This window comes from Ascidia mentula, chromosome 6 (assembly GCF_947561715.1).
Source record: "Ascidia mentula chromosome 6, kaAscMent1.1, whole genome shotgun sequence".
In the NCBI taxonomy this organism is placed as follows: Eukaryota; Metazoa; Chordata; class Ascidiacea; order Phlebobranchia; family Ascidiidae; genus Ascidia; species Ascidia mentula.
The window spans coordinates 5,265,468-5,277,027 of NC_138571.1; the positions used below are offsets into that span (position 1 = coordinate 5,265,468).

General features: G+C 39.1%; 2 protein-coding genes and 1 long non-coding RNA gene across 3 annotated transcripts; all 3 read right to left on the reverse strand.

The window, feature by feature from the left end:
• Nucleotides 1–1,160: 1,160 nt before the first annotated feature.
• Nucleotides 1,161–5,683, reverse strand: LOC145905375 (alpha-(1,6)-fucosyltransferase-like). The gene is made up of 8 exons (XM_082992561.1): nt 5,464–5,683; nt 4,949–5,007; nt 4,553–4,647; nt 4,178–4,421; nt 3,360–3,603; nt 2,443–2,628; nt 2,146–2,293; nt 1,161–1,816 (listed from the first exon to the last, which is right to left on the reverse strand). The coding sequence occupies exons 1-8, from the start codon at nt 5,544–5,546 to the stop codon at nt 1,469–1,471; spliced, it is 1,407 nt and encodes a 468-aa protein (XP_082848687.1). The 5' UTR covers nt 5,547–5,683; the 3' UTR covers nt 1,161–1,468.
• A 2,505-nt stretch (nt 5,684–8,188) lies between these two features.
• LOC145905404 (uncharacterized) lies at nt 8,189–8,697 on the reverse strand. Its single transcript, XR_014402736.1, has 3 exons — nt 8,634–8,697; nt 8,346–8,514; nt 8,189–8,266 (listed from the first exon to the last, which is right to left on the reverse strand). It is a non-coding gene; the product is annotated as an uncharacterized LOC145905404 (long non-coding RNA).
• Nucleotides 8,698–9,667: 970 nt separating this feature from the next.
• LOC145905392 (uncharacterized) lies at nt 9,668–11,051 on the reverse strand. The gene has a single exon (XM_082992581.1). The coding sequence runs from the start codon at nt 10,769–10,771 to the stop codon at nt 9,857–9,859; it is 915 nt and encodes a 304-aa protein (XP_082848707.1). The 5' UTR covers nt 10,772–11,051; the 3' UTR covers nt 9,668–9,856.
• Between the last annotated feature and the right edge of the window lie 509 nt (nt 11,052–11,560).

An 11,560-nucleotide genomic window follows, 5' to 3' on the forward strand; every position in this document is an offset into this window, starting at 1 on the left:
GGGTAAGTCAACACCTGGTCGTTACACCGCTGTATTGTCTGTTTGTGAACGTTGCGCACCCAACACTCGGGCGATGTAGTCCTTTTATTATTGAGCTTAATACGATCACACACGCTCCACAATCACAGGCACAGTATAGGCCTCTCGCGCATATATCATGGGCTTTTTCTTTTCCTCTAATAACTTTACCATGCAAAACAAATAATATTTATTGGATAAGTGCAGTTTACACACGAGTATAGGTTTCAAAACATTCTAAATACTGCCAAGACTGCTAGTAACCAAAACTCTAAACAAAAATTTGATAACGTTTTGCTTAAATAAGTGTTTGTTCTACGAATGACGTGTTTTATTACGTTCAATTTCGTGTTGACCCGCTGTGATTTTAATTTCTTGAAACTGCCCACGGTTGTATAATTTCAATGAAGCATAACGACCCCACTCTGTCCAAATTGCCACGGTTTATAACCCGACGGTGAAAGGAGCAGCCATGCGTGAAGCCCGAGAAAAAATCTCCCAAAGCTGAAAGCGTTGCGTTGACTTTCTTGTTCTCCTGCACGCTCAGTGCCGAAGGTTGTTCGAAAGTAGTGGAATTGAGGTAAAGTACAATGATTAGTCATCAGAAAATATGGACTTTAAACCAGCACAATGAACTCAATGTCGCCGCAGCTATATTATGTTTGTACATATATTTACTGTCGTATCTGATCACCGAAGTAAATGTTTCAACAACGCTTAACATTTCGCTATTAATCACGTTTAGTTCGTCACATTTATTGGCGGTCGATGTTTTGGCCAAAGACACTTGTACTCGCTTGTACCCAAAAATATTTTTGGAACAACCACTTTTTCCCGAATAATTGGAGCGAGATCTGAAAAATCAAGCTCCTGGTGAAGTTTGAACTCACGACCCCGGGCTAACTAGGTACCAATGCTCCACCAACTGAGCTGCATCTTGATACGATATCTGTAATCGCCAAGTAAGGACTTGCCCAGTGGGGCAATCCTGCCAATCACGCCGTTGCGTAAAACAGTAGGTACTGCTGATTCGTTAAATGTGCGCTGCCATTGTCGTATATGCGCGGGACAATAAAATTTTTTATTTGGTTTGTGATAAAACCAAATTACCACATATTTATTATAATAACAGATATCATTGTATCGCTGCCATGACTGAAATTCGAACAATACAGGAGTTTGACAGAAAAGCGATAAACACACAGAAGCGAAAATATTTTGTGAAAAACTGTTTGATTTTTTTAGGAGAAACACTGTTTAACTGCAAAATGGCGTATTCATTTTTTTAGGAGAAACTCTGTTTAAGTGCAAGATGGCGTATATATGAAAGTCAAAGCTGTTAGTTTCTTGTCTGACCATTCAATTAACAACTAGCACTGATGTTGAACTCAAGATAGAGTTTAAAAATTTTGCTTTCCGATGCTCACGAGTAGGTTTGACTTTGATTTTTTTACAAACTGTTTTCGGAAAGCCAACTTAGACAGGTTGATGATTGGTTGCCTTTATCGATACCACGTGACTGAGTCGTCAAATCAAATCCCTCGTATTTCACAGGCCACGGACAATTTTTCAACGCACTCTCTGGGTAATTTCCCGTTTTGTGGTTGCGCAAGTTTTCTTTTAAGTAGATGACGTCACCAAGACGTAGGTCTACACTTTCTTCTGTGGTATTGATGTTGGATTCTACTGTCACCTGGTGGTAACGAAATGAGTTGTACAGATAGTTCAAATCAAGCGAAACCGCTTCGATTTTGCCAAAGTTTTTCGCATACATCAGTTCGTAGGCAAGACGGCCGACCTATAAAAAGCAATACTTTATTGTGTTTATTTGTAATTGTTAAACTTCTTATCATCATCGACGTTGATATCTGACCACATTTTTAAAGCAACCTGCTGTTTTTTGTTTAGTCATTCTACTGCAACTAAAGGTTGTTTTCCTATGTAAAATATTCTGTTATTTATTAATTATTGAAATAAAACTATGATTTTCAGTTTCATTGCGTATGTAATACAAGATAAACGAGTACACTTATTAAAGTATTAAGAAATACGTATATTTTGCGTTTGGGTATCGCAATTTTAAAATTACAAGGCAATTTGACTATGGTATTATGTGCAGAAACTTACATTGGAGCTGAACGTGCAAACAAGAAAATCGCAGGAACTAAGAAACTCCAGGTCGTAAGCGATCCCGCGCATACCCTCACTGGTGTACCTATGTTTGTTGGCACTGGCAATGTGGTTGGGGATGGCATGGAACGTGTATTGTGGATATCTGTTGAAGCATCAAGAACATATCGTGTGGCATAAAGTTAACTTTAAAGCATATCGTCGTCGGATTTAAATTAAGAGGACAACAGATGTGTTAACATTGCGATACCAGTCTCTCTCTTAAAATCGACAGCAAAATGCGATGGATCGTACTTTTTCAATGCCTCTTGATAAACTTGCGGTTCATCGGTTGCCAGAAACACTCGTTTTATCACGTGTTGCTGATTGGAAGTATGTAGGTAGTCGTTGAACCACTTCTCAACGTGAACCATGTAATCAGATAACTCAAACTTCTTTCCCTCTTTTCTTGATGTTTTATCAGTACGTCGAACTTGGACCCTGTGAACAAAACTTGACTAGCAACATGTACACTGCAACGATAGTTAGCGCTTCACTATATTTACGTGATAATTGTTAGTTGTAGAGTTCGCCGTGAACCTCAAATTAAAGATTATTGTCTGTTTCAGGGGGAAATATTGCCACGGTTCAGAAAACCCTGCTTCCTGTTACCTTTTTCAGTAATACAATGGTGTCAGCCTTCCGATAAAATGTTACATTACATTGTGCCTCGCGAGGTTAAAATAGCCTGACCAAATAGCAGACTACAAACACAGGCACTCCAGTGCAGAGGAAACAATTAACGCTGAACAATGGACCGCCATTTAACTGTTCGCATGGGAAACAGGATTTGCTTTCTGCGCGCTTTACGCACACACATTTCTAAATTAACTCCATAAGTTCGTTGCAACGTCTTTAATAATGTAGTAGTTTATATTTTAAAAAATGCATTCGCTGTCATAGAGTTGTTAAAATTGCTTATTTATGCTTTATGTGTTGCCCTCAATCATAAATACGAGCACGGATTTAATTTAAAAAAAAACAGTACCTATAGCCCTTATTATAAAAACCCTTTAAAATTTAGGAACACAACTCACGGGTTTTCTCGTAATTCTTGACAGTGTTAATAATAATATGGGCCAGTCCTTTAAAATTTAATTTGGGGTTTACACTTTGGATTATGTAAATTCACTTTATTTTCAACTACAGGTTGTGACGCCAAAAATGCTTACCCTACTATTGGATGAGTGAAGTTGAGGTTCGCTTTTATTTCATCAAATCTTCGTTTTACTTCAGGTTTAAATCTTGTCAGGTAAGCATGTATTTGCCCCACCCACCACATATCGGGTTTGGAATGAATGCCCCATAATTCTTGCAGCAAAACGTCTGGAACTGTGAATGGTGTCCATTGGGTAAATGGTCTGTAAAAGTTGCGAACATTTTGGACGACAACTCGAGCCGAAGACGCCGCCTCATCTGCAGAAGTTGAAAAGAACAACAAATTTAAGGTGAACAAAAGATGTAGTAGCATTATGCAACGACGGGTGCAGTAGGTGTGACTTCATTTAAGCTGAGTGATAATTGTTAGTCTGTTATTTCGTGAACCTTTTTCATTGTATTTTGCAATCATTGGCCAGGGTCAAAACACCAGTTACCTTCCCCAGTTATACAATATTCTTAGTCGGTTCATCCGATCAAAATTGTACTTTACGCCATCAAGTTTTGTACTAGGTATAAGTTATAAATCATTGACTCATGATACAGAATAGTTAAGTCACCAGTTTCAAACCACAGGCAGCGTAAAACATAGAGGAAGCAATATACGCTGTGACATCGACTGACATTGCAATTAGTAATGGGAAACAGGGTTTGTTTTACGAATTGAATATATAACACAGCGTAAAATTATGATGTTTCTGCACTAATTTATACATACTGGAAATATCAAAATATTAAAATTGAAAGGTATCGTTTGATTCTGTATGAGGTATGTTTACAACAAAATTTTTGGTGGTCAATTTATATTTGGCCGAAAACAAAATCTCATTACCTGTTACGTCAACAGGGGCAGATTTGCTTCCACCTGCAAGGCAAGTTTCACTAAAAGGTTGATAGACGACTTCCATGTCTTTCGGAACATTGAACCAATCGTTTAGATGTTCCACAACCATAGTACGATTCATTCCAATGGCGTTAAAGAAACAGGGCCCGATATGGTGAAGAGTGCAACCCAGACCGCAAGGTGAATGAACCCGGCAGATGTATAACCGCGATGCAGAACAATCCTTCGGGTTCTGCAATAAAATTGTGTTTACTTTTCGATCGTGCCCAGTCTGGCGAATGTAATTATCGTTTGTTGCCTTGAGGATCGTAAAACGTAACAGTGGATGGTAGAACCAGTGCGAGGCCGCAACATCAAACATACCTGAAGTTGACGTAACCTGTTTTGTACGGATTGCGCCAAATCTTTAAGTTTCTGTTTTCGGCCATCTTCAGTAGTAAGTGCATCTTTTAGAAAAACTGTAAAATATGCAATCTGTGATGACAATTAGTTGCACCCGTGTACTTTATGTTTACATGCTTTCATAAATGTTGTAACATAATGAATAGCAAAAAAGCAGCATGAAGTGGTAAGTATGTGTAAAGCTGTAATTGTACTCCAGCACCCCAGCTAAAGTGTCTCGCCTTCCTTTTCTCCTTGTTACAATAGAAAAGGTAATTGATACTGCGAAAAGTGTGAAGAATTGTCATCCTGATAACCAGAACTTAGCAGAACAAGTGGTGAAATGTTTGAAACGGGATTGTTTGAACACTTGGTTACCTTGAGGACTTTCCCTCTGCATATCAGCTTTGTGACGTACAATCGTGCTTGAATTGAAACTGCAAAGAACATGTTTTATTTGCACAAAATAAAGTCGTTTTAAATCTAGCCAATATAAAGCTCTTCTGTAAAAGGAAATTATTTATTTGATTGACGTTTTTGTCGTCGTGCAGTCGACCATCATAGGGATAAAATGCGTGAGTGCGAACAACACGTTTAGTTTCTGCTAAGTTCGTATCAAACCATGCTACATAATAAGTGTAAAACTGTAGGGTTGTTAATTAGTTGCTGTACGGCATCTAATGATGTAACGCGAAAACCGACAATAGGACGGCGTAGGTGCATTTGTCGAAAGCTTTTAACGTTGCTCAATATTGTAACATTAACGTAATTGTGCGGAAAACTTATCATCATTTTTGAAATGTCATATATATAAGAAGCATTTACATGCGCGCGGTAATTGGTGACCACTTTTAGTTGTAATGTAACAAATTATCAAATTGTGTTGGACTTACCCGCTATGATAGACAGAAAACATAATAACGAAAACCAGAGACCCAAGTCCAACAAAATAGACTTTCAGCAACTTTCTTGTCATTGCCCTCTTCTTTTTATTATCTTAACTGCGTATTAAAGCTTCATATTAAAACAATTTATCCCTGTTAACTTGCTTGCTTAGGTTAATCCAATGTGAATGTTTCTGCTTACACATGCCGCGTATTAAACTTCTGGTGTTCGCTACCAGGCGTTCAGCAGCGACCTGATTTCTGTTTGCCGCCGATAACGAACAGTTATTCAAGCAAACATTACACGCTTCGCTGGATTTGAGTACACATATTTTTTTTCATTCCCGCGAAGAAAGCTATAGTGTGATTCCAACTTTGATATAACCACGAAGACAATTGTCGTTCATTGCAGTAACTTTGAATTCTTTTGGCGTAACCTTAAATAACCATCATGTTGAGTCGTACTTTCATGGAGGGTCCGGATTAGTACTTTCGTTAATATACCGCAAAACAGCCATATGTCGACATCGCCTTTCAGCTCGAAGGCATAAAACCACGCTTTGGCTTGTAAAACATTACCAGTATGTTAATTACAATGTCACGTGACCACCACCCAGGTCCACAAAGAAAATGTACTTCATATGATAATCTTTTAGGGCGTTATTTAAAACGTGTACACAAATACTAACACTGCCGTATATCTGACTCCAGAAGGCTATACTCTCTAATTTAAAGTCAATCCATTAGTTTATGCATAAGTAACAGTCGCACGAGGATTAACAATAAAACGTTACAAACCACGTGTACACAAATCTCTGTCTGTTAGTCTGTTGTTCGTATCTCGCATATTCGTGATTCGTCTGTTCATTGTCTTTTACCAAACGATATGTGGCTTGAGTGCATGCAGAGTTATTTCGGATTATCCCGCGACTCAGTTGGAAAGGCAGCTGTCATGAAATAGGTCGGCCGGATATTTAATTGTCTTCATTGCATACAAACGAATAGTAAATGAGTTGATGTGGGTTTGCAGCGTGATTATTATCCGACGTTAATAAGAAACCGGTTTATGCCACAAAAACACAACATAACACATGAGAAATATGACCTTGTGGATACAATCCATCAAGCATTTTCGTTTCATTCACTATAGATTTAATGCCTACATAACGAGGAAATTGGTTTAGTGCAAACAAGTTTAATCAATTGTTGATTTCCGGTGTCGAAAATTGAGCATTGTCTTATGTTGTGTGTGGACGGAACCCACCTTCAGAGGCAAATTTTGTAAACAGATTTTCGGTACTGCCATGGGGTCCCCACTCTCCGTTGGGGTCGCGAACATTGTTATGGAATCAGTTGTAAACAGGGAGTTGGCAACGTTTGTTAACCCTTCTTGTTTTTGAAGGGCGTTATGTGGACGGGGCTGTACCCCAAGCCCACCCACTTCAACAGATATCATTCTTATCGTTCGACGCACCCGATCGCACACAAGAGGGCGGCAGTACGCTCATTATATACACGTGCCGAATCGCTAATAACTGATGACGCTGAACGACAATAAGGGTTGGGTCTTGTCTTCCTTCTGTTATCCTCGTTCCTTTCTCCGGCCTAATCGAAACTTGACGCGGAGAAGTGATGAGGGGCAGCCCGCGGGTATAGTTTTATTACCGTATATTTCTGAACTTTTCGAAACGTTAAAACGCCCGCTTGACGACTTTAACATTCAGGTTTTTGATCGGCCGGCCGCTACCCTGCGTTCCTTCATATCTCACCCGAAACACTGCGTGCATGATAAGCTGGACACGAGGGGTGTTGTCTATAGCATTTCCTGTGGTGGTTGCAGCGGTGTGTACATTGGGGAAACTGGCAGTGCTCTAAAAACAAAGTTAAATGACCACCAAAGGGGCATGAAAACCATGAGGATAAAACAGCTCTTTCTCAACATGCGGCCGAAACAGGATATAAGGTGGACTTTACAAAAACGATGATTTCGGAACGCGAGTCCGACAGGTACAAGAGGTTTTTTTTGGAATCATTGAACATTAATACGCATGCGTTGTCACTCAATGACAAAAAGCAAACTCTGTTTTCGAAACAGTGCGTGCACATCCTGTCTGCAGCTCTCAATTATTATTATGACTATTTCACAAAAATTGAAGTAGGTTTTAGCCTTTAGCACCATCGGCTACCAAACAGTTCTGTTTGGCCATAGTGCGCTCCACGGTAGTTTGTCTCTGTTGTTTGGTACTCATTGGCATGTTGACTTAACGCGCAAGTGACGGCGAAATACAGGAAAATGGAACGATCACGTTTAGTTGCTGTTCGAGGATAATTTCCTCGTTAGAAAAATCATAACAGTGGTTCGCCTGGTCACGTTTTTAATGATTCGTCACCAACAGCGAATATTGTCGAACTGACAACGAAAGGAAAATACTAAAGCTTGGACCCATAATCACAGAAACCTGTGTGACTGTTAACTGTGTAAAAAGTATAATGGTATTTAAACTTATAAGTAAAAATAACAAGTGGTTGCTTTGTTTACATCTAACCGTAAACATTTGTACAGATTTTTGTGTTGCTGACCTGTCTGTGGGTCGAAATTAACAAAAAAACTCTCACGAGTAAAATGTTGAAAAATTAATTATTATATTTATTTGTGACTTCTAACCCTGCACACATTCTGATAATGTGTTTTACAAATGCCGGACAAAAAACACACAAAGCAAAAATCGTTTTTGCAGTTTGTTTTATTATCTGTCCATTGCAGATTATTCATCGATTTCCAACATTTCCCGCAAAATGTCCTGTTTTATTTCTGAAAATATAAAATAAATGCATAAAATTCAGTTGGCATTTCGTTTTACGCACCTTAATACGGTGTTAAGTATATTTACCATCACTCTTCTTTGTTTTGGATTTTTTTTCTGGTGGAACCACCCAAGGAACTCCCCATCGAATCCACCACCGCGCCCTACAAGCAGCAGCTCGACATCTTGACTCTCCAGGTGTGGATATAACAAGAAGGATGCCGAAAAGCATGCACATAAACCAAAGCTTGTTCATCTATAGTAGACATAAACCCAAAACTTAGTGTGCACAAATTTCAGATAACAACCTGACTTTTTAAGTATCATTTGCAAAATAATAGTTATTCTATATCGCCAATTGAATAATAAACAAACCTTGCGTCCTTAAGTGTTGCAGTATGACTTCAATGCTCACCATGTACAGCTACAACGCTCTGGTGTCCACCCTTATAAACAGCGTATGTTCGAATTATTGTGCATTGAGTCACTTCCCCTAAAATTATAATAGACTCCGTCCCGTCTATTCCGATAGGTCATAGACTGAAAGTCCGATGTTAATAAAATAAGATTTTGGGACGGAAACGACTCAGCCGGGTCAATGAATTAAATATGCATGGTTCGTTTTAAAACATAAAGTTCTAAAATTATATGACTGGATATTAAAGCCACAAGGAGCAATGATTTTTTTTCCTGCGGGTTTACAACAACTTGTTGCGCCTCGTTGAACTCACTGTCACGTGACGTTACAAATGGGCCAACGTTATCCGTTTTCTGATGTGTTACTTGCGTTTAACGGTATTTCTGTCATGTTCAACTTCTGTGTCATAGCCATATCTGCGTAACATTTGTGCTTCTGTATATTTCGCAGATAAAGTACCCATGAAGCTCCATGCACTTCCATTGGTGGGTGGTGTAGTTGGTTGGAAAACTACCAAAATATTGCGGTGGACAAAAAATACAATCCATTTTTGATTTTGTGTCAATAATCTAAAAAAACTCTTGTCAAGACCACCACCTTAACCTCTCCCCCATGGGCATTGTGCCCCCTGGTGGACATTATTTTGCCTTAAAAGGCAGAAACTTTTTTGTTGGCTTTGCAAAAAAATGAATCACAGAAAGTATCCACCATTGGCAAGTAAAGTCACCAACCCTCCTTTTCGCAATGCATTCAGAATTAGAGGACTTATAACTGTTTTGTAGGCCCCCGAGCTGTTTGTACCCCTCATAGGACATGTAGTTTTCTGGCAAACCTTTGCAAAACCTTTCCATATGCTGTCTTAACGCAGCTGCAATTAATCTTATCACTGTTGAGCAATAGTAGTCCCCCTTCATGAGTCACATGACGACCCAGCTGTTGTTTTTGAAATAAAAGAAAACAGTTGTGCGTGAATTGTTGCACCATGCAGTCAATGTTTTGTGACGCAATAAAACAATACAACGCTTTAATATCATTTAAATAAACAATGATGCATAAATATCGTCAACGTGTATTGATTTAACTGCAGTGCAATGTGCAATCCACTTCTGTGTTAAACATACAAAAATTAATGCTTAAAATTGTTTTTTTTTCTGCCAAATATAAACAAAATGCGTCAGTATTACACATAGCTTTCTTTTAAAACAGTAGGAGCTGTATCGTTTTCTGTATGTTTGTTCATGTGTAGTAGCAGGACACATCTCCAAGTAAAAGTCTCTTCGCATGTCCCACATTGGTAAGGTCCTTTGCCATTATATGTTCGAATGTGCTTCACTTTGCTGGTGTAATGGGCGAATTTCCTCTTACACATCTCACAACTGTACGGCTTCTCACCAGTATGTGTGCGCTTATGCGTTTTGAGAGCAGAAGCTTCGCCGAATTTTTTCTCGCAGTAATCACACCTGAACGGTTTAATTCCATTGTGAAAGTTCATGTGCTTCTGCAAATGTTCCTTTCTGGCAAATCTCTTCTCACAAATAGTGCATGGAAAGGGTTTAACACCAATATGCTGTGCCAAGTGATTTGTCAGTCCCTCTTTCCTTGCGAACCGTTTCTCGCATACTTCGCATTTGTAATGTTTTTCTCCTGTGTGCGTAAGCAAGTGATGTTGTAAGCTGCCTTTCGATCTACACAATTTGTCGCACACAGTGCACTTGTGTAGTAAGTTTCCGGTGTGAACTCGCATGTGTTCATTTAAAGCACATTTCTGGCTGAAGTCCTTATCGCAAACGTCGCACTTAAAAGGCCGCGTCGCTTGGTGGTTCAGCATATGTTGACTAAATCTTCGACTTTGCCCGAATCTTTTGCCACACAAGTGACACCTGAATGTTTTTTCAGCAGTATGCATCAGCATGTGAAACTGCAGAGATTCGCCTTTCACCATTTTGCCACATGTTTTGCATTTGCAATCCTCTTTGCCAATGAAAGCGTAGTTGTTCATAAATCCAGCAGTGGATTGTTCTATTTGATCATTAGTATTGGAGACTGAAATCGTGGGGTTGCCTCGTTTCGAAGCGGAGGCCATTGACTGCGACATTGCGGTAAATTACAGTAAACACAAACCCTGCAAAGCAAAAGCAATAAAAGTATAGCGGGAATTTGATTTAATCTTGATTTAATCTGACAAAACTATACAAACTTGGCTGTCTCGGAATTTACTATGGTTTAACTATGGAGAAATTACAGAGACGTTACGTTACACAGCAACATTTGTGCTAAGGCATCCGCATATTGTGCCCAGTAAGCGCAACAAGACGTACAGATTCTGGTTTCTTCGAGCTTGATACAAAAGTGCCTTGCCTGCGTCCCCTCCACTTTTCCTCTTTGGAAATGCCTATCAATGAGTAACGTTCTCCTTCCGCTTGTGCTGTTGTACACAGAAAAAAGTCTACTGCGATCGCTCACCAAGACATTTGTGAAACCTTTCAAGTCCTTTGCAAAGTGTTTGCCATGTTAACTTTCACATTATGAAACATTTACTGCAATGATTTTGAAACATATAGGCTAAGCAATTTGCACAAAACTTCAACAGAAACTAAGCGAAACTATACAACCAACTTGTCCTGTTGACCAGCTGTGACGGTAAAATCAATGATACGGAACGAATGAAGAAAAAGGGCAAGCAACGAAGTTCTGTTTGTTTTGAGGAAAGAAATCAGCAAAAAGATCTATGATTTATCACAATCACACGTGTGAAAGTTTTCAATAAACACAAGCACACAGGTTTATCAATAATGCTAGTTTCAAAAGTTTGGTTTACTGAAAATGCTTAAATGATAATTAACACGTCGCAGGTTCCATGCACTGTGTATCGAAGGGCATTGAA